At 40.5% G+C, this 21,891-nt stretch overlaps 1 protein-coding gene across 4 annotated transcripts in view; it reads left to right on the forward strand.

Moving 5' to 3' along the window:
- The window catches only part of CSMD2 (CUB and Sushi multiple domains 2), a 646,653-nt gene that overhangs the window by 585,115 nt on the left and 39,647 nt on the right, over positions 1-21,891 (forward strand). For all 4 annotated transcript variants that reach the window (XM_037827786.1, XM_037827788.1, XM_037827789.1 and 1 more), the window contains 2 exons: positions 541-729; positions 7,503-7,676. In XM_037827786.1, the coding sequence (XP_037683714.1) occupies positions 541-729; positions 7,503-7,676 (363 nt within the window). The remainder of the gene's footprint in view (positions 1-540; positions 730-7,502; positions 7,677-21,891) is intronic.

A 21,891-nucleotide genomic window follows, 5' to 3' on the forward strand; every position in this document is an offset into this window, starting at 1 on the left:
TTGGAAACACTAACATTTTAAAGTCAAATTTATCCCCCATAAATTCTCATAAAAGTGATTAAAACAGTTTCCAAAAGAAGCCAATCCCTATGCAAGTCAACTCGAATCAGTTTTACTATTAACAAGCTTTGCTGTGTGTGTTGCCTAGTGCTAAAGGTTGGGCACAGAGAGACGAACTCTCACTCTCTTAACAACTCACAGGCGAGGCTGGTAAAGTCAGCAGTAGTGGTCCATGCAAGGTAGCACAAGGGAGGAGAAATGTCTGGGAGGAAATGGGAAGTCTTCTCTATGGAAGTGATTCCTAGCCAGATTCGGAAGGACAAACCCATTGACAGGGTGGCAGTGAAGGGACAGTGCGGCAACCTCAGCACCAGCTCATCCCACCCCAGGCAGGATCTGTTTTGTGTTCCCTGGTTTGGGTCTAGGCAGTTTTTCTGTATTGGGCATACATGCCCATTTGGACTTCTGAATTCTTATTTAAAAGCTTAAGAAAGTCCTTACATCTAGGTTTCTGCCACTAATCATTCCATTCAATTGCAGTCATCAACTGTACAGATCCTGGGCATCAAGACAACAGCATCCGTCAAGTCCACAGCAGCGGTCCGCACAGGTTCAGCTATGGCACCACTGTGTCTTACCAGTGCAACCACGGCTTCTACCTCCTCGGCACCCCGGTGCTCAGCTGCCAGGGAGATGGCACATGGGACCGTCCCCACCCCCAGTGTCTCTGTAAGTAGATACCACCTATTCAAAATGATGGCCTGTGCAGACTGCTGAGGTGGTCCATGTCAAAGAACAGTCCACCCGCTCTGTGCATGCGTGTGTGTGTTACATCATGGTGTCCCTATTGGGTTAGTCACTGTGCCAGTTCATGTGTTCTCCTTTCTTCCTGGCTGAGGCACCCCCCTTTCCTCTCTAGTACTGCCACCATCCTCTCCAGCCTTTAGAGCTCCCTCCCTTCAGAACTAGTTGCCCAGGAGGACACTGTCTCCCCACTTTACTCCTTCTTTGCTTTTTCCAGAAAGATAACACGAGTCCCTTTCCTTTGAAGGACTGAAACAGAAATGCCACAGACTGAACCAGACTGACCCGGATTTGAACCCTGGCTTTGCCACTTGACAAGCTGGGTGCTTTGGGGGCTGGCAACGAAGCAGGGGGATGGTCCATTAACCTCTAGAGCAGAGGTTGCAGTTTCTTCCTCTGTAAAAACATGCCTAATACCTATTCCATATGGTACTTGGAGGATAAGTGAGAAAATCCACAAGAAAAGTGCCTAGAATAGTGTCTGATACATAGTACCTACTCAATAACAACTTCTTTAATTATTACTAGGAAAATACATGGAGACATGTAAAAAAAAAAGGGGGGGGGTGTGCTAAGAATACTGCCATCTGGTTGCTAGCCTCACATTCCCTTGTAAGACATCAGCCCCATTGGTCTCCTGCTCTCTGGTAGATTTAGTACACTAAAGTGTACAATTTAGTGATTTTTAATATATTCATAAAGTTGTGAAACCATCACCACTATTTAAATTCCAAAGGAAAAAAAAACCCATACCCTTTAGCAGATACTCTCCATTCCCCACCACCACCCCAACCCCTGGCAACCACTAATCTACTTGCTGTATCTATGAATTTCTTATCCTGGACATTTAATATAAATGAAATTATACAATATGTGTCCTTTTGTGTCTGGCTTCTTTCACTTAGCTTAAGGTTTTCAAGGTTCATCCATGTCATAGCATTTATCGGTACTCCATTCCTCCTTATGGCTGAATAATATTCCATTGTGTGTATATACCACATTTCGTTTATCCATTCATCAGTTGTTAGACATTTGGGTAGTTTCCACCTTGGAGTTATACTGCTCTGAACATTTGTGTACAAATTTTTGTGTGAATGTATTCCTTTTTTTTAACTTTATTTATCAAAGAATTAGAAAAACAAACAATAAAAAAAATTTCAAACAAAACAAAACAAAGGAATAAGAAAAAACTAATAACCTAAAATGACTACATTGCTTCCAACATGTTCCTACTACCCCAAGAAAATAAATAAACTGTAACCAAACAAAGAAATAAGAAAAACAAATAACCTGAAATAACTACATTAACTACATTGGTGAATGTACGTTTTCAGTTCTCTTGGGTATATACCTAGGAGTAGAGTTGCTGGGTCTTATTGTAACTCTGTTTAACTTTTTTAGGAACAGCCAAACTGTTCCCAGATGGCTGCATTTTGCATTCCCACCAGCAATGCATAAGAGTTCTATTTGCTCCACATCCTCATCTAAGCTTATTATTGTCCATCTTTTTCATTATTTCCATCCTAGTAAGTGAGAAGTGGTATCTCATTGTGATTTTGGTTTGCATTTCCCTAATGAATAATGATGGTCAGCAGCTTTTTATGTGCTTATTGGCCATTGATATATCTTCTTTGGAGAAATGTCTATTCAAGCATTTTGTCCATTTTTTAATTGGGTTGTTTGGTTTTTTTTATTGAGCTGTAAAAGTTCTTTATGTATTTTGGATACTCCACCCATGCCAGATATATGCTTTGCGAATATTTTTTCCCATTCTGTGAATTGTCTTTTCACTTTCTTGGTAGTATTCTTTGATGCACAAAGTTCTATTTTTGATGAAATCTTATTTATTTTTTTCTTTTGTTGCTTGTGCTTTTACTATCATAACAAACCATTGCTTAATCCAACATCATAAAAATTTACAACTATGTTTCCTTTTAAGAGTTTTCTAATTTTAGCTCATATGTTAGGTCTTGATCCATTTGGGTTAATTTTGGTATATGGTGTGAAGTAGGGGTCCAAGCTCATTCTTTTGCATGGGAATATCCAGATGTTCCATTTGTTGAAAAGATGATTCTTTCTCCGTTGAATAGTCTTGGCATACTTGTCAAAAATCAATTAACCATGTATGGGTTTATTTCTGGACTCTCAATTCTATTCCATCTATAGATCTATACTTATTCCAGTACCACACAGTTTTTGACTACTGTAGCTTTGTGGTAAGTTTTGTAATCAGGAAGTGTGAGTTCTCTAATTTTGTTCTTCTGGTTTCAAGATTGTTTTGGCTCTTCACAGGCCCTTAAAATTCCATCTGAATTCTAGGATCAGTTTATCCATTTCTGTAAAAAACACAGTTGGACTTTTGATAGGGGTGGCATTGAATCTGTAGATCAACTTGAAGAGGATTGGCATCTTAACAATGTTAAGTTTTCTAATCCATGAACTCTGGGTTTATTTAGGTCTTGTTTACTTTTTTTTAATAAAGTTTTATAGTTTTCAATATCCAAGTCTTTGTCCTTCCTTGATTAAATTTGTTCCTAAATATTGTATTATTTTTGATGCTATTGTGAAGAGAAATGTTTTCTTAATTCCATTTTTGAATTGTTCATTGCTAGTATCTAGAAATGACTGATTTTTGTACATTAGTATTACAATGTACAACTTATTTATTAGCCCTAATGTGTGTGTGTGTGTGTTCTTTAGGGTTTTCTCTATATAAGATAATTTCATCTGTGAATAGAAGCATTTTACTTCTTCCTTTACAATATGGATGCTTTTTATTTCTTTTCCTTGCCTAATTGCCCTGGCAACAACTTCCAGCATAATGTTGAACAGAAGCAGTGAGTGCAGACTTCCTTGTCTTTTTTCTGGTCTTTAGGGTACAGCTTTCAGCCTTTCACCATTAAGTATGATGTTAGCTGTGGGTTTTTCAAAAATCCGCTCTATCAGTTTAAGGAAGTTCCCTTCTATTCCTGGTTTGTTGAGGATTTTTATCATGAAAGGCTGTTGTATTTTGTTAAATGCCTTTTCTGTACCTATTGAGATAATCCTGTGGGCTTTTTCTTTCATTCTAGTAATGTGGTATATTGCATAAATTGATTGTCATATGTTGAACTATGCTTGCATTCCTGAAATAAATCCCGCTTGGTCCTGGTGTATAATCCTTTTAATATGCTACTGGATTCAGTTTTCTAGCATTTTGTAGAGGATTTTTGCAACTAAGCCCTCAAGCTAATAATGTGGAGTTTTTTACATTATAAATGGCTTGCAAAAAAAATCAAAGAAGAATGTGCAGCAGAGACCCTATGTAGTTTTCAAAGTCTAAAATATTTACTGTCTGTCCCCTTACAGAAAAACTTTGCCAGCCCCTGCTTGATTGCAGTGATAATGAATGAACCACTGCTACACACAATATAGATGAATCTCACAAGCATAGTGTTGAGTGAGAGAAGCCAAATACAAAAGGACAAATACTGTATTATTCCATTTATATAAAATTCAACAGGCAAAACTAATTTATGGTATATGAAGCCAGAGAGTGGATTTCTTTTGAAAGGGAGAGGGGTTAGTGCTATGGAGAGGACATGAAGGGTCTTCTGAGGTGCTGGTGATATTTTGTTTCTTGATCTGGGTGGTGGTTGCATGGTTGTATTCACTTTGCAACAATTCATTAAGCTGTAAATGTATGATTACTGTGTTTTCCTGTATGTTATTTCCATTAAAAAAATATGTTTCTTTGGAAAAATCATTAGAGAATTAATATTGGACAATTTCTGGGAGTCCAAAAATCTCTAAAAAACAGTAATAGACTCATTAAAATTATAATTGGGGACTCCATTCCTTTCAGAAGAAAATTCATTGGTAGTATTAAAACAGATTACAGGCAGGAGTAAATTATTGTGCTTAAAACTGCGGTCTCTAGAGTTAAACTGCCTGGTTTCAAAAATAAATTCTACCATGTAATAAGTCTGTGATCTTATTACATATCCTCTCTGTGCTTCACTTGTTTATCAGAAAAAATAATTATATAAAAATGGTATGTACCTCATAGGGTTGTCCTAAGGAATAAGTAATATAATCCTTGAGAAACATCAGATCAATTACCTATTGCTGTGTAACAAACAATCTCAAAACTTAATGACTTAAGCCAACTTTTTATTTTTGTTCCCAAAATTCTATAGGTCAGAAATTCAGTTATGGCATGGTAGCAATGGCTCATCTCTGTCCCATGCAACTCTTCGGACATGTCTGGGGCCTTGGTGCTGGATGTTGGCTGAGGTCCCTCTGTTCTCCTCCATAAGTTACCTCTCCTTGCGGGCAATCTTTCCAGCAGGATGGCTTGGTTCTTAGAGCAAAAGAGGAAGTTATAAGATCTCTTAAGGCCAGAGCTTGGAACTCCCAAAACCTCATCCCACCACATTCAGTTGACTGAAGCAAGTCACAACGCCAGCCAAGTTTCAAGGGGAGGGGGAACAGATTCTACCTCCTGATAGGAAGAATGGCATGGTTCTATAGGAATGGGGGAATTGTTGGTAGCCATCTTTGCAAACAATGTACCACAGTCAGCCCTGGCCCCCAGTTTATATCCCTCCCACATGCAATATACAACCCGTTATCCTCAGGATCTCCAAAGGTCATATCCATTTTGTTTCAGTTATCTATTATGTAACAAACCACCCCAAAATGTAATGGTTTAAAACAACTACGTTTGTATTGCTTATGACTCAGTATTTTGGCAAATCAGGCAGGATTTATCTCTGCTCCACATGTTATTGGTTGTGGTGGCTAAGTAGACCTAGAAGATCCAAGATGGTGTCACATACACGTCTGGGACCTTGGTGCTGGCTGTTGGCTGGGGCATCACAATTATTCTCCACGTGACCTCTCTCGCCATATGATCTCTTATCATTCAGTAGTCTAGGCCACACCGTCTTATATGGTGGCAGTGATATTCCAAAAAAATGAAGGTAGACACTGCCAGGCCTTAAGAGGTCCAAAACTGGCACAACATCACTTCTATGGCATTCCACTAGTCAAAGCAAGTCTCACAAGCCAGCCCAGATCCAAAGGAAGGGGAAATAGATTCCACTTCTTAATGGAAAGAGTGGCATGTGCATTCAAAGATGGGAGAAAATATTAGCAGCCCCCTTTGCTGCTAATCTACCACAAATACTTAGAACAGTGTCTGAACCATATTAAGAACACAATGAGAAACAAAGATACCCAAGACCCATTCCCACCATCCCTGTGCTCTGCCAAAATTTCATCAGCGATAGCCTTGATTCTACCCATATTTTACCCTTTTGGTCATCTTCCTGGTCAGCATCCATGCTATGACCTGGGCCCTTTATGGGTATAAGCTATGACTACAAGTATCTCCTACCAGACCCCAAGATTTAATCCAAACCATCATGTCTTCTTAAACTGCAGTAACAGCCTCCTCTTTCTTGCCCCACCATGGTCTGTTCTCTACACAGTAGCCAGAATGATCTTGTTAAAATGTAAATCAGATGACATCATTCCAGTAGTTTCCAATTATTCTTATAATAAAATCTAAATCATGATCTGCCCCCTAGCTACCTCTCTGCCCCTGTCTTCTTCCATCCTATCCTTGCTCACTCTGTTCCCCAGTCCTGGCTTTCTTGCTCTTCCACAAACACACCAATCTCATTTTGGCCTCTGGGCCTTTACACCTGTTATTCCTTCCATTGTAATGTTCTTCCCCCAGATCTTGCATGGCTGGCCTCTTCATGTCATTCAAGTCACTGCTCAAATGTCACCTCCTCAGAGAGCTCTTCCCTGACCATCCTGTTCGAAAATAGCACCTTCACCCCATCCCTGAACACCCTTCTCCTAATGCAGATTTTTTTCATAGCACCCCCTCAAATTACACTGTTTATTTATTTTCTTGTTTATACTCTCTTCCCCACTAGAATATAAGCTTCATGAGAGCAGGTATTTTGTTCTCCTACACATGGAGAACAGTGCCTGGTACATAATAGGCACTCAATAAATATGTATTGAGAAAGTGAACAAACCTTGAGATCAGTGGAAAGGCACCACCCAGTAATGTTGAAAGCATCATCAGTTGTACCCCATCTCTAGCCTTTACATCTCAATTCTGGTGTTCTAATTTTATCACTAGTTTATCACAGTTGCTCTTTGGTGTTTTAGGAAAGGGAACTTGAAGACTGAAGGAGGAAGGCTGGGGACAGTTGATGGGGGCAACTGTAAGACGCAGTTGGAAAAGGACTATAACTGCCCCTCATTCTGGAATCTATGTCCAGTAAATATAGTCTTCAGTTGAGAGATCTCCCATTTTTGTCTTATAATCATGAGCATCATCTTTCTGCCCAGAAACATCTTGGGTGAGGAAATAGAGACAAGTGAGCACAAGAGGCAAGCAAGAAAAGAAACTAACATTATTGCACACCTACCACATGCTGGGCATTCTCACATGTATTATCTCACTTGACTCTTAAAACAACAGGTATTGTTCTTCATTTTACAGATATGGAAACTGTACAGGTAGGTAGTATTTTCTCTGGAGCCAGGTAAGTTTACCAGTAGGAAGTTTGCTTCAATAGATATCTGAGGGTTTCTCTCCTTCCCTGCCTCCCACTACACCAAACTTAGCATATGTCCTGTGATGACTGTCCATCCCTGTGCGGAGTTGCTGAGATGTTTGCTCTTCCCCACAGTGGTGTCCTGTGGCCATCCGGGCTCCCCGCCCCATTCCCTGATGTCTGGAGACAGCTATACCGTGGGGGCTGTCGTGCGTTACAGCTGCACTGGCAAACGGACTCTGGTGGGAAATGCTACCCGCACTTGTGGGCTTGATGGACACTGGACTGACTCCCTCCCCCACTGCTCAGGTATGGGGCATGGAGTTGGGTAGAGGCATCCAATGGAACATGTGGCTGGGGCAGGGGTTGGGGGGTGGACAAATTCCCAGGGTGTGAGCATCACTGAAGTGTGTGAGGGAATCAGGTCTTTTGAACCCTCATTGCCCACAGGACCACAGCTCTAAGAAGTCCCATATGGACTTCAGACTTGGTGTTCTGTGCCTGGCTTCAGCCCCTTAGTCAGCTGTGGCCAAGCTCAAACAGCCAAGAGACTACAGAACTAGGGAGTGTACAACTTTGTGGGGATAGCAGGTGACCTGAGTCCCATCCAGACACTTGATTCCTTGGTTCCCAAGAACAGCTTAAGCCTTCCTATCATTAAGTCCAGGCCCAGTCCCACTCTTGGGCTCTCTTCTTCCCTGTTTCAGACCTCTAGGCCCAAGTCTGCTTTTCTTTCTTCCTTGTCACTGCTCCCCACACACCAGTCCTGTGTCCTGGCTGCCTAAAGAGATACATTCTTTATTCCCTGCTGCCCTAAAACGCCAGTCCCCAGCCCTTTCTTCTTATTATTTATTTTTTTTTTACTGCTAATTTCTACGAGGATACTGACAGATGTTGTCAAAAATAGCAAATGTAGGGAACACCAAAGATTAAAAAATCCCCCATGGCCATATCATCCCAACCAGAATTTTGTTTTTACTGTCCTATAACAGGACAAAATATTTGGAGTTGAATTGTCCTACCAGTGATGGAAACCACCAAGCCAAAAATTAGCACCCTGATCTTTGTCTTCTTTGAGGTGAGCCTGCCTAGCCCTAAGAAGGGATCCTATATGGTATGCCACCATAGTATGCTTACTATGGTAAGAGGGGCAGCTGCTTTTAACTTGACTTTACTCAGGGAGCCCACTTTGGTGTTGAAATTAACCTGTATCCCTTCCTATGCCAGATCGCCCCTAGAGGAAAGGATCCTGACCTTTTCCTAATACAGAAGACTTCTCCTTGATATGGGACCTCACTCCCAAGATGCACAGCTCTTCTTACAGTTTGAGGTTCTCAAATGAGTCTGTCTCCCCAAAATTAGGACCCTGCCAGAGTATTGAGTCAGATATTAGTTAGGGCTCCCCAGAAGAGAGAGATCCCAAAAGTGCTGACCAGTTTCAAAGGACTGCTGCCTGCCTAGGACAATAGCAGACACATCACTCTGTATGACCAGCAAGGACTTTAGCCCCTCATCCTTATCTAATCTCTGAATGGGTGGGACCACAAAGAGCCATGCTACCTGAGCCCATGACTTCTTTCCGTTTGGACTTCTGGTGGAAGCGACTTGGGGATGATGGAATGGGGGATGGGGCATGCACAGTGGGCCTCCTGAGTTATCCATAGAGCAAGTTCCAGGAAGGAGAGGCATTCTGAAGAGGAAAGGGATCCAAGCATACATTTGTCCCAGTCCCATCTGTGAATAATTCCTTTGCATAAAACTCCTCCCTGTAGATACTTCTCTAGGACATTGGGCTAATGGTGTCCTTAAAGTCTATTTGATCTATCTGGAAGATCATTATTGTCCATGGGAAGGGAAAGTGCAGAGTAAGGGAGAAAGACATCAAAAAGAAAGCCTTGAGCATCTCCCACTTGTTAGCATATGTAACCAGTCACATGGTCAACAGATGGTCACTCTGCTGGCCCATTGCATGGAATGCAAAGCCTCTTCTATCCCAAACCATAATTTCCTTCTCTGGAGTGGTGTTAGCAGAAGCTAGAAAATGAACTGTTGATAATATTACAGAGGAAGTTCTTGTGTAGGATAGAGAATTACCCCAGAAAACCACCAAAACTCTTTTGACGCTGACATTTCATAGTTTTGTGGCATACTAAGTAATGGTCCTGCATATGGAGGAAGGGGCTCTGCATTGGTGACATCATAGGTCAACAGGAGAGACTACAAATCTTGGGAGCTTGAAAAACAGTCAGGAAAGGAACCTTCAGAGGACTCCACTCATTAGGGGATCTTGTGCATTCAGCCATTTGAATCCTGATCCTGAATATTCTGAAGAACAGTTAGCAGTCCCATTTCTCATGTGTATCCATCAAGGGTAACAGACACTTGGGAGACCAAAATCATGGGCAGAATTTTCCTGGAGACTCCAAGATTAGGATTAGAAGGATTCTATAAGTGCTGAGGCTGAGGAATAAAAGAATCTCAAATGCCTTAGATAAGAAAATGAGAGATGAGAAGAATAGCAAATTAGGAAGTAACACTCAGTAGGCACCAATGGATAAAACAGAAATAGTCTCTCCCTTCTTGAGTCTTCCATCCAGTCATATTTTGTAAGTCCTAAGTGTTCCATGGTCGATTTTTTTAGGCTTATTCTGTACAATCAGTGGACACAGATGATTCATAACAAAATCTCCTGAATCCATGTGTCATAAGACATTGAGCCATCAAGAACATGCAGAGTTTTCTTCTTCAGGGAGTTCACTGCCTACCTTTCCAGTATCACCATCTTGCTAATATACCTCTTTAGTAAAGAGTCAACAGTTGCCATCTGTTTACTCTGCCCCTGTGGTACAATATTCTGTCCCTATATCATTGAAAAGGATGCCCAATAAGCAGCAGAAGGCATTCTATCATAACAAGTCCCCAGGACTGGAGAGCTCCACTCTCATGCTTATTTTACAGTAGTGTTAGCTCCAGGTAGCCAGTGTGGGAGTTAGAGTTACTCACCATCAAAGTTGCCATCAAGGGGACATGTATTGCCTATTTAGCAAGAGCTACATCCTAGAAAACTTCAAAAGATAAAACCTAGTCATATATGATAGACCCTCTTTTTTTCAAATTGTTAAATTGAAAGTTGAGTGACTATGAATCCCTGTTCATTGGTGGGAACAGAATGGGGGACAGATGATGAACAGTGGTTATATAGTATTCTCATAGAGTGAGACTAGACTAGAAGAGGAAATAATTACAAGACTGGGAAGATGGAAGAGAAATCATTGGTAAGTGGTGGGGTATACATGACTTAAACATTATTGACACTTCTTGGAAGATGGCAGATTAGGAGAGACAGAGCAAAATTCTCCTCCATGAAAAACACTATATAAAGGACAGAAAGCTCTCCAGAACCGCAGTTCAAAGGCTCCACCAGCTGGGCAGGGACTTATACACCACATAGTGAGTACATAGCTGGAGAAGCTGAGAGACTGCATTTAAGACCAGTGAGTGTTTGGCCCGGAATCCCGCGGAGGAATGGGTGGTTGGAGCCAGCTGATGAGCACAAAGGAGAGCAGCCTTCCACACCCCGTGCACCCTCCTCAGCACTCGGCTGGGTGATAACCCTTTGCAGACCTGCAGCCAAGAGCCCCCATGCCAGGAACTGGCAGTTGGAGCAGGCAGATAAGCATGGCAGGGGGCAGCTTTCCACATCCTGTGCAACCATCTTAGCAGATGGTTGAGGAGATAACCCTTCATACCTCCATGGCCGAGAACTCCCTTGAGGAATTCAGGATTTGGTGGACTTGTGACAGCATCCACTCTTCCTCCATGGAAGCCCACGGTGTGCACAGCCTAGAAGCAAGGGCACCACATAGAAGCAAGAGACCTCTCCCAATCCCAGGGACTCACAGGTGCTTGGGAGACAGGGACTGTGGGGCATTTGAGCTGGGAGGTGAGACACACAGCTCTGCAGCCCCAGACTACTCCACCCACATCCCTGGGAATGGCCGGGATGACTGGGCCCTGGAGTGGCCTCCCTGCCAAACTGCATAGGGCACACCCCCCACCCAAAGAGCTGGCAGTTCCCAGTGCACACAGAAAATTGGTGCACTGATTGGATTTCCACATGGTTTGGACCCCCAGTTAGTGCATACATGAAGTTGGGGGAGAATTGGCTTGAGGGTAAGAGGTGGCTGAAGAGTGCCATTTGCTGGTAGGACAGGGAAAGGGCACTCCACCAAGCTGTAGCTCTGCCAAATTACAGGTAAATGTTCAAATAATCCTGCATATACTAAAAGAACCCTATCAAGATAAGCAAATGCCAAGAGGCCAAAAACAACTGAAAATTATAAAGCATATGAAGAAACCAGAAGATGTGGAAAACCCAAATATCCAAATTAAAAAGCCAGAGGAGACACAGAATTTGGAGCAACTAATCAAAGAAGTATGCACAGACATCAATGTCATGGCTAAGGATGTAAAAGACATCAAGACAACCCTAGAAGAGCATAAAGAAGAATTTGCAAGAGTAAATGAAAAAATAATGGATCTTATGGAAATAAAAGATACTGTTAATAAAATTAAAAATATTCTTGACACACAGAACAGCAAATTTGAAGAAGCAGATGAAAGAGCTCGTGAACTCAAAGACAGGGTGATGGAATGCGAAAGTACAAAAGAATGAATTGTGAAAAAAGTCAAAAATTTTGAAACAGTTCTCCAGAAAATTATGGACAACATGAAGTGCACAAATATAAGAATCATTGGTGTTCCCAAAGGTGAAGAGTAAAGGGCTAGGAAGAGTATTCAAAGGCATTGTTGGGGAAAACTTCCCAACCCTTCTAAATGACAAATACACAAATCATAGATGCCCAACAAACTCCAAATAGAATAAATCCAAATAAACCCACTCCAAGACATATCCTCATCAGATTATCAAATGCTGAAGAGAAGGAGAAAGTTCTGAAAGCAGCAAGAGAGAAGCAATTCACCACATACAAGGTAAACAACATAAAACTATGTACTGACTATTCATTGAGTACCATGGAGGTGACAAAGCAGCGGTATGACATATTTAAAATTCTGAAAGAGAAAAATTGCCAGCCAAGAATTCTTTATTCAGCAAAGCTCTCCTTCAAAATTGAGGAAGAGCTTTAAATTTTCACAGACAAACAAATGCTGAGAAAATTTGTTAAAAGAGATCTGCCCTGCAAGAAGTATTAAAGGAAGCTCTATTGGCTGAGACAAAAAGACAGGAGAGAGGCCTGGAGAAGAGCACAGAACTGAAGAGTAATAGTAAGGGTAACTTAAAGGAAATAAAGATAGAGGGGGAAAAAACAGATCTAACAACTAAAAACCAAACAAGATGGCAAATTCAAGAACTGCCTTCACAGTAATAACACTGAATGTAAATGGATTAAACTCTCCACTTAAAAGTTATAGATTGCCAGAATGAATTAAAAAATATGAACCATCAATGTGCTGTTTAGAAGAGACTTGTCTTAGAGCCAGTGACACATAGAGATTAAAAGTGAAAGGATGGAAAAAATGTTCCATGCAAGCTACAGTCAAAAGCAGAAGTAACAATACTGATTTCAGATAAAATAGACTTTAAATGCAAGGATGTCATAAGAGGCAAAGAAGGACACTATATACTAAGAAAAGAAACAATTCACCAAGTAAAAAACAGCAATCATAAATGTTTATGCACCCAATCAAGGTGCTCCAAAGCACTTGAGGCAAACCTTGGCAAAACTGAAGGAAGCAATAGATGTTTCCACAATAATCATGGGAGACTTCAATACACCAGTCTCTTCCATAGGTAGATCAACCAGACAGAGGACCAATGAGGAAACTGAGCACCTAAACAATGTGATAAATGAATTGGACTTAACAGACATATATAGAGCATTACATCCCAAATTTCCAGGGTATACATTCTTCTCTAGTGCTCATGGAACTTTCTCCAGGGTAGATCATATGCTGGGGCATAAAACAGGCCTCAATAAATCTAAAAAGATTGAAATTATTCAAAGCATTTCATCTGTCTACAATGGAATGCAACTAGAAGTCAATAAAAATCAAAGATCTAGAACATTCACAAATATCTGGAGGACAGACAAAGCACCCCTAAATAATCAGTGGGTCAAAGAAGAAATTGCAAGAGAAATTGCTCAATATCTAGAGACTGATGAAAGTGAGAACACAACATCTCAAAACTTATGGGATGCAGAAAAGGCAGTGTTGATGGGGAAATTTATAGCTCTGAAGGCATATGTTAAAAAAGAAGAAAGAGCTAAAATCAATGACCTAATGGAACAACTGAAGAAGCTAGAGAATGATCAGAAAACTAATCCTAAAGCAAGTAGAAGAAAAGAAATAACAAGGATTAAAGCAGAAACAAAGGATATGGAGAACAAAAAAAAAAACAAAAAACAATAGAATAAATAAAACCAACAGTTGGTTCTTTGAGATCAGCAAGATTGACAAACCCTTCACTAGACTGGCAAAGTCAAAAACAGAGAAGATCCAAATAAACAAAATAATAAATGGGGGGGGCATTACTGCTGATTCTGAAGAAATAAAAAAAATCATGAGGGTGTTATGAACAACTGTATGCCAAAAAAACTAGACAATTTAGAGGAAATGGGTAGTTTTTGGAAGCATATGAACAACCTAGACTGACCAGAGAAGAAATAGAAGACCTCAACAAACCAATCACAAGTAAAGAGATCCATTCAGTCATCAAAAAGCTTCCTATAAATAAAAGCCCAGGGCCAGATGGCTTCACAGGGGAATTTTACCAAACTTTCCAAAAAGAACTGACAACATTCCTACTCAAACTCTTTCAAAAAATTGAAGAAAATGGAACACTACCTAACTCATTTTATGAAGCCAACATCACTCTAACACCAAAACCAGATAAATATGCTACAAGAATGGAAAACTACAGGGCAAGCTCCCTAACGGATATAGATGCAAAAATTCTCAACAAAATACTTGCAAATTGAATCCAAAGACACATTAAAAAAACCATACACCGTGACCAAGTGGGGTTCATCCAGGCATGCAAGGGTGGTTCAACATAAGAAAATCAATGTAATACAAAGCATTAACAAATCAAAAGGGAAAAACCAAATGATCATCTCAATAGATGCTGAAAAAGCATTCAACAAAATTCAGCATCCTTTTTTGATAAGCAGACTTCAAAAGGTAGGAATTGAAGGAAACCTCTTCAATATGATAAAGGGTATATATGAAAACCCACAGACATCCTAGTACTCAACGGTGAGAGACTGAAAGCCTTCCCTCTAAGATCAGGAGCAAGACAAGGATGAGCACTACCACCACTGTTATTCAACATTGTGCTAGAGGTTCTAGCCAGAGCAATTTGGCAAGAAAAAGAAATAAAAGGCATCCAAATTGGAAGGGAAGAAGCAAAACTCATTATTTGCAGATGATACGGAAAACCCTGGGAAATTGATGACACATCTACTTGAGCTAATAAACAAATTCAGCAAAGTGGCAGGACATACGATTAATGTACATAAGTTAGTAATGTTCCTATATACTAGAAATGACCTAACTGAAGCGACATTCAAGAAAAAGATTCCATTCACAATAGCAACTAAAAAAATTAAGTACCTAGGAATAAACTTAACCAAGGATGTAAAAGACCTCTACACAAAAAATTACGTAACTTGACTTAAAGAGATGGAAAGATATTCCATGTTCATGGATAGGAAGGCTAAATGTTGTTAAAATGTCAGTCCTACCCAAACTGATCTACAGATTCAATGCAATTCCAATCAAAATTCCAACAACCTACTTTGCAGACTTGGAAAAGCTAGTTGTCAAATTTATTTGGAAGGGAAAGGGGCCTCAAATTGCTAAAAACATTCTAAAAAAAGAAAATGAAATGGGAGGACTTAACTTCCTGACTTTGAAGCCTGCTATAAAGCCACAGTAGTCAAAATAGCATGGTATTGGCATAAAGATAGACATATTGATCACTGGAATCAAATTGAGAATTTGGAAACAGACCCCCAGATCTATGGGTCAACTGACTTTTGATAAGGCCACTGAACTGGGACAGAATAGTCTCTTCAATAAATGGGGCTGGGAGAATCAGACATCCATAGCCAAAAGAATGAAAGAGGACCGCTGCCTCACACCTTATACAAAAATTACCTCACAGTGGATCAAAGACCTCAATATAAGAGTACCATAAAGCTCGTAGAAGATAATATAGGGAAACATATTCAAGATCTAGTATTAGGACATCACTTCTTAGACCTTACACCCAAAGCACAAGCAAAAAAAGAAAAAATAGGTAAGTGGGAACTCCTCAAAATCAAAAGCTTCTGTACCTCAAAGGAATTTGTCAGAAAGGTGAAGAAGCCATCAGTGCAATGGGAGAAAATATTTGGAAACCATGTATCTGACAAGAGACTGATATTTACATATACGAGGAAATCCTACAACTCAATGACAATAGTACCAACAGTCCAATTATAAAATAGGCAAAAGCTGTGAAAAGATATTTCTCTGAAGAGGAAATGCAAATAGCTAAAAAAGAAAACACACATGAAACAATGTTCATCTTCACTAGCTGTTAGGGAAATGCAAATCAAGACCACAATGAGATATCATCTCACACCAAAAAAAAAAAAAGAATGGCCACCATTAAACAAACAGGAAACTACAAATGCTGGAGAGGATGTGGAGAAATTGGAACACTTATTCATTGCTAGTGGTACTGTATAATGGTACAGCCACTGTGGAAGACAGTTTGGCGGTTCCTCAGAAAACTAGATATTGAGTTACCCTACAATCCAACAATTTCGCTTCTCGGTATACACCCAGATGATCTGAAAGCAGTGAGATTAACAGATATTTGCACACTGATGTTCACAGCAGCATTTTGTTCACAATTGCCAAGAGATAGAAACAATCCAAATGTCCTTTGATAGATGAGTAGATAAACAAAATGTATTGTATACGTACGATGGAATACTACGTAGCAGTAAGAAGGAACGAGGTTGTAAAACATATGACAACATGGATAAACCTTGAAGATATAATTCTGAGTGAAATAAGCCAGAAACAAAAGGAGAGAAATTGTATGTTACCACTAATGTGAATTCCATGAAAAACATAAAATAAGTGTCTTATAATGTGGAATACAGGGGACCTAGAGATAGATGGAAGCTAGTAAAGGAGGAGTGATAATCTAATATGTACAGATATGATAATGAGGGTGAACTTAGTGGTATGGGGATGGTCAGGTGTGACTATGATTCGTTAAAAAGGTTCTATGGATGCCACTGGCCTTCCTTCAGTGAAAGTATACTTGTGTTGTAATTTGGACATTTTCATGGCCTTCAGACTGTAAATTTGTAACTAAATAAACTACCTTTATAAAAGCCAATCCATATCTGGTATTTTGCATAATAGCAGCTTTAGCAAACCAGAACAGATTTTGGTACCAGAGAAGTGGGGTGCTGCTGAGCTTGCAAATACCAAACATGTTGGGATTGCTTTTTAAACGGATAAGGGGAAGATTCTGGAAGAATTGTGAGGAGCTTGATAGAAAAGGCCTAAATTGCTTTGAAGAAACTGTGGAAATATGGACTCTAAAGATACTTCTGATGAGGCCTTGAGCAGAAATGATGAATGTATTGTTGCAGACCGGAAGAAACATGATCCTTGTTTTAAAGTGGCAGAGAATTTGGCAAAATTGTTTCCTAGTTTCAGATGGAAGGCAGAATTTGAAAGCGATGAGCTGGGATACTTAGCTGAAGAGATCTGCAGACTACCTGTGGAGGATGTACCCTGACTTCTTACAGCTTGTAGTAAAATGTGACAGGACAGAGATAAGCTGAGAAATGAACACTTGGGTACAAAGAAACCGGAAACTGATAGTTTGAAAAATTCTGGGCTTCCAGAAAATGAGACCTCAGAGGCTACAGCCCCACATGAGTATTTAACCAAACATGGAACCCTACCACCATTTTAGTACAAGCCAGGATTGGAGATTGAGTTATCCAGAAAATATTTGTGGAAAGTTCTAATATCTTGACGATATTAGATATTATGCCAAATCTACAGAATTTTTGCAACATCTGTATAGACGGAACCACTGCCAGCCTGGACTGGAGGGAACAGAGAAGGAACAAATTGAAGGAAAAATTTCTTCAAGGACAGAATCATGGAAGTCAAGGTCTGGAGTCAAGAGATCTCGGGCAGGGAAAGTGGAACAACCCATGAAGGTGGAAAGGGTGAGCTTGCTCCAGAGGCAGAGGGTGGGCCTTCCGCCTCGATGTTCAGGAAGAGTGCTGCCACCCTAGGCCTCAGAGAGGGTGGAGCACATTCCCCAGGGACTGGGGAGAACCTCACTACCACCCCACTGTTTGGAGAGGGGAGAGCCTTTGCCCCAGAGAAACAGAGTCCAGGTGGCATCCCAATGTTTTAGGAGGGTGGGGCCAAGAAGAAGGTGGTCTCCTCAATGCATGGATATGTTGGAGCTCTCACCCCAGGGTTTGGAGAGGGAAGGGCTGCTGCGTAAGCCTTTGGAAAGGGTTCGGCTCCTGCTCTCTCAAACCCCAAGGGTAATGTCATTCTACAAATGACTCTCAGACTTTGTAGTCTAAAGGAGTTTGCCCTGTGGGTTTGAGAAACTGTTTTGGTCCTTGTTCTAGTTTGCTAATGCTGCGGAATGCAAAATACCAGAGATGGATAGGCTTTTATAAAATGGGGGTTTATTTCACTACACAGTTACAGTCTTAAGGCCACAAAACGTCCAAGGTAACACATCAGTAATCGGGTACCTTCACTGGAGGATGACCAATGGTGTCCAGAAAACCTCTGTTAGCTGGGAAGGCACATGGCTGGCATCTGCTCCAAAGTTCTGGTTTCAAAATGGCTTTCTCCCAGGACGTTACTCTCTAGGCTGCAGTTCCTCAAAAATGTCACTCTTAGTTGCACTTGGGATATTTGTCCTCTCTTAGCTTCTCCGGAGCAAGAGTCTGCTTTCAACGGCCATCTTCAAACTGTCTCTCATCTGCAGCTCCTATACTTTCTTCAAAGTGTCCCTCTTGACTGTAGCTCCTCTTCAAAAGTCCACTCTCAGCTGCACTGAGTTCCCTCTGCCTGTCAGCTCATTTATATATAGCTCCACTGATCAAGGCCCACCCTGAATGGGTGGAGCCACGCCTCCATGGAAATATCTCATCAGCGTTATCACCTACAGTTGGGTAGGGCACATCTCCATGGAAACACTCAAAGAATTCCAATCTAATCAGCACTAAAATGTCTGCTCCACAAGACTGCATCAAAGAATATGGCTTTTTCTGGAGGACATAATACATTCAAACAGGCACAGTCCTCTTAACCCTGTTTTCCTTTCAGTTTCTCCTTATGACAATGAGGACATTTATCCTGTGACTGTCCCTCCTTTGTATACTGGAAGCAGATAACTTGTTCTGAGTTTCACAGGTCCACAGCCAGAGGGGAATTTTGCTTTAGGACAAGTCCACACATGTAACTGATTTTGGTAAGATCTTGTACTTACCTATTGATACTGAAATGATTTAAGTTTTTGTGATATTGTGATGGGATGAATGTACTTTGTGTATGAAAAGATCATGTCATTTTGGGGTCCAGGGGGTGGAATGTGCCAGTTTGGATGTATTATGTCCCCCAAAACACCATGTTCTTTAATACAATCTTGTGGGAGCAGACTTATTAGTGTTTTAAGTTGGAATCTTTGGACTGGGTTGTTTCCATGGAGATGTGACCCACCCAACTGTGGGTAATACCTTTGATTAGATTATTTCCATGGAGGTGTGGCCCCACCCATTCAACATGGGTCTTCATTAGTTTACCTGAACCCTATAAGAGCTCAGACAGAAGGAGCTCAGCTGCAGCTGAGAGACACATTTTGAAGACAGCTGTTGAAAGCTCATGCTGACATTTTGGAGAATGCCATTTTGAAACAGAACCTGGGAGCAAGCAGACGCCAGCCACGTGCCTTCCCTGCTAACAGAGCTTTCCTGCACGCCATTGGCCTTCCTTCAGTGAAGGTATACTTGTGTTGATGCCTTAATTTGGACATTTTCATGGCCTTCAGACTGTAAATTTGCAACCAAATAAACCCCCTTTATAAAACCAATCCATTTCTGGTATTTTGCATGATGGCAGCGTTAACAAACTGGATCAATAAGTATCAGTGACGCATTGAAGGAGAACACTTGTAAATGTTTGTTTAAAGGCATGTAACCCACAGAGTAGCACCACAAACCTAAATAAGTGTTAGCATGATATACTTATAAGGTGTAACACTGGTGCAGAGGGTTAACAACCGAGTGGTATATGGAAAAACTACCCATTACATATTATAGACTATATTTAATAGAAATATCTTACCAACACTACACTAGTAGTAGGGATGAATAATTAGCAGCTGATAAGAGCTCTGGGATGTTTTATGTTATGATAATTGTTTAAAGTTGAGAGTGACGATGATTGTACAACTAAGTGAAGATAATGTAAGAAACTGTTTTGCTTGAGATATAATATATATTAAGTGAAATTAGGAACCCGCTACTTAAAAAATCAGGCCCTCAACTTGAGACTTGCTCTTTTGAACCTTAGGGCTGTAAATAGGAGGCTGAGCTTTCCTATAATAATGCCTAGGAGGCAGCTCCAGCAAACCTCTTTTGTGGCTCAGATGTGGCCTTTCTCTCTCTAAGCCCAACGCAGCAAATCAATTCATTAACCTCCCTGCCCCACCCCCCAAAAGTGACATGACTCCCAGGGGAATAAATCTCCCTGGCAACATGAGACATGACTCCCAGTAATGAGCCTGGCCCTGGCAGCGAGGGATTGAAAATGCCTACTTGACCAAAAGGGGGTAAAATGAAAGCTAACAAGCTGAGGGTACAGTGGCTGAGAGATCCCAAATGGAGTCAAGAGGCTCTCCTGGAGGTTTCTCTTATGCAAGCTCCAGCTAGACATCCCAAATGGCCACTGTATGCTGTGCACTTACCAAAAGTAGTCCCCAAATACCTAGGTCCCTTCCTGAGATTCTATAAAAGATTCACTCACTAAGTTTTATCTCTCAGATAAAACACCAAAGTGTTGCTATGCCAGACAAGTCCTAAAACCCAGAGGCAACAGCCTCTTTGATAACAACAATCAGATGCAGCCGCCTTCCACATACTGTCGATACTCCCTTTCAATATGAACAAGTTAGGGTTGTCACTGCCTAAAAGATAACCCCTGGAGATGGAGAAAGATTAAGTGAGAGGAAAGGGTAGCAACAAACAAGATAAGATTTAACAGTGGTTTGTGAATACTGAAACTTTATATAAATATATATGTTTTTTTAGATGCTGGGGTGTTGGAATAGCTGGAGGGAGGTAAATGACATGGTGGAGCTGTAACCTATAACATCCTTTGAAATTTGTTCTATAGCTACTTCTTGAATTGTGCTTTGAAAGTCTTCAGCTTTTCTGTATATACTCTATATTTCATAATAAGGAAAGAACTGAAGCTCTGGAACTGTAACCCATAACAATTTTTGAAATTACCTATATAATTTCTTGTTAGCTGTACATCAAAAGTTAACACCTTCCTGTATGTATGTTATATTTTACAATAATGGAAATAGCTGAAGTAGTGGAACTGTGACCCATGACATTCTTTGAAATTTGCTTTCTAACTACTTGTTAAATCGTACTTTGAAAGTTATCACTGTTAAATATACATGTTAAAGTTCACAATTTTAAAAATGCATTAAAAAATATTGCTGACTCCAGCAAACTAAATGTGGTCTCTAAGATGTTACTATTTGATGTTCATACTTGAGGGCTCATGAAAAGATAGATTCCACAGCAGTTTGAAACTTTATCTCCTCATGCAGTTGCTATTTATTCCTTAAGCTTCCTCTGCTTCTTCATGCTTACTATGGCCTAGACTGATGTTTTCTGCACATCTCTGTATTCTGAAATGTGCTAGCTCCCAAAAGCTCTAGATCTTGTGGCTTTGTCTCCTGCTTTTTACCTTCCTTTCTCTACTGTATGCTTAGCACTCCCCTGGGTGGATTTGTACAATCTCAGAAGCCAGATAATTGCAGGAATGTAGCAAGAGGCAGAGAGTAAAGCAAGAATAAAACAAGAGGATCTAAGATATTTAATCTAGAGCTCACACGTATTGAGCAATTTATGAATCGGGGCTCCTCAGTTAAAGGCCCAGGATCAAGATTCAAGCTGGGCTGTTGAGAAGATGAAGCTATACTAAGGAGTTTGGACTTTATCCTGTAGGCATTGGGAAGCCGGTGGAGATGTTTCAGAAGGAAAGAAACAAGATCAGATGGTTGTTGGTTGTTCACTTTTGAGATTTGAGAATAAGATAGAAGATTAATTAGAGGGAGAATTTAAGAGGAAGGGACACCAGTTAGGAGGCTCTTGCAGTATTTCAGGCAAGAGAATGTTTAGCATCTAGAGTAAGATGATGACATTAGTAATGGAGA

The sequence above is a fragment of the Choloepus didactylus genome, chromosome 2 (genome assembly GCF_015220235.1).
Source record: "Choloepus didactylus isolate mChoDid1 chromosome 2, mChoDid1.pri, whole genome shotgun sequence".
NCBI lineage: Eukaryota > Metazoa > Chordata > Mammalia > Pilosa > Megalonychidae > Choloepus > Choloepus didactylus.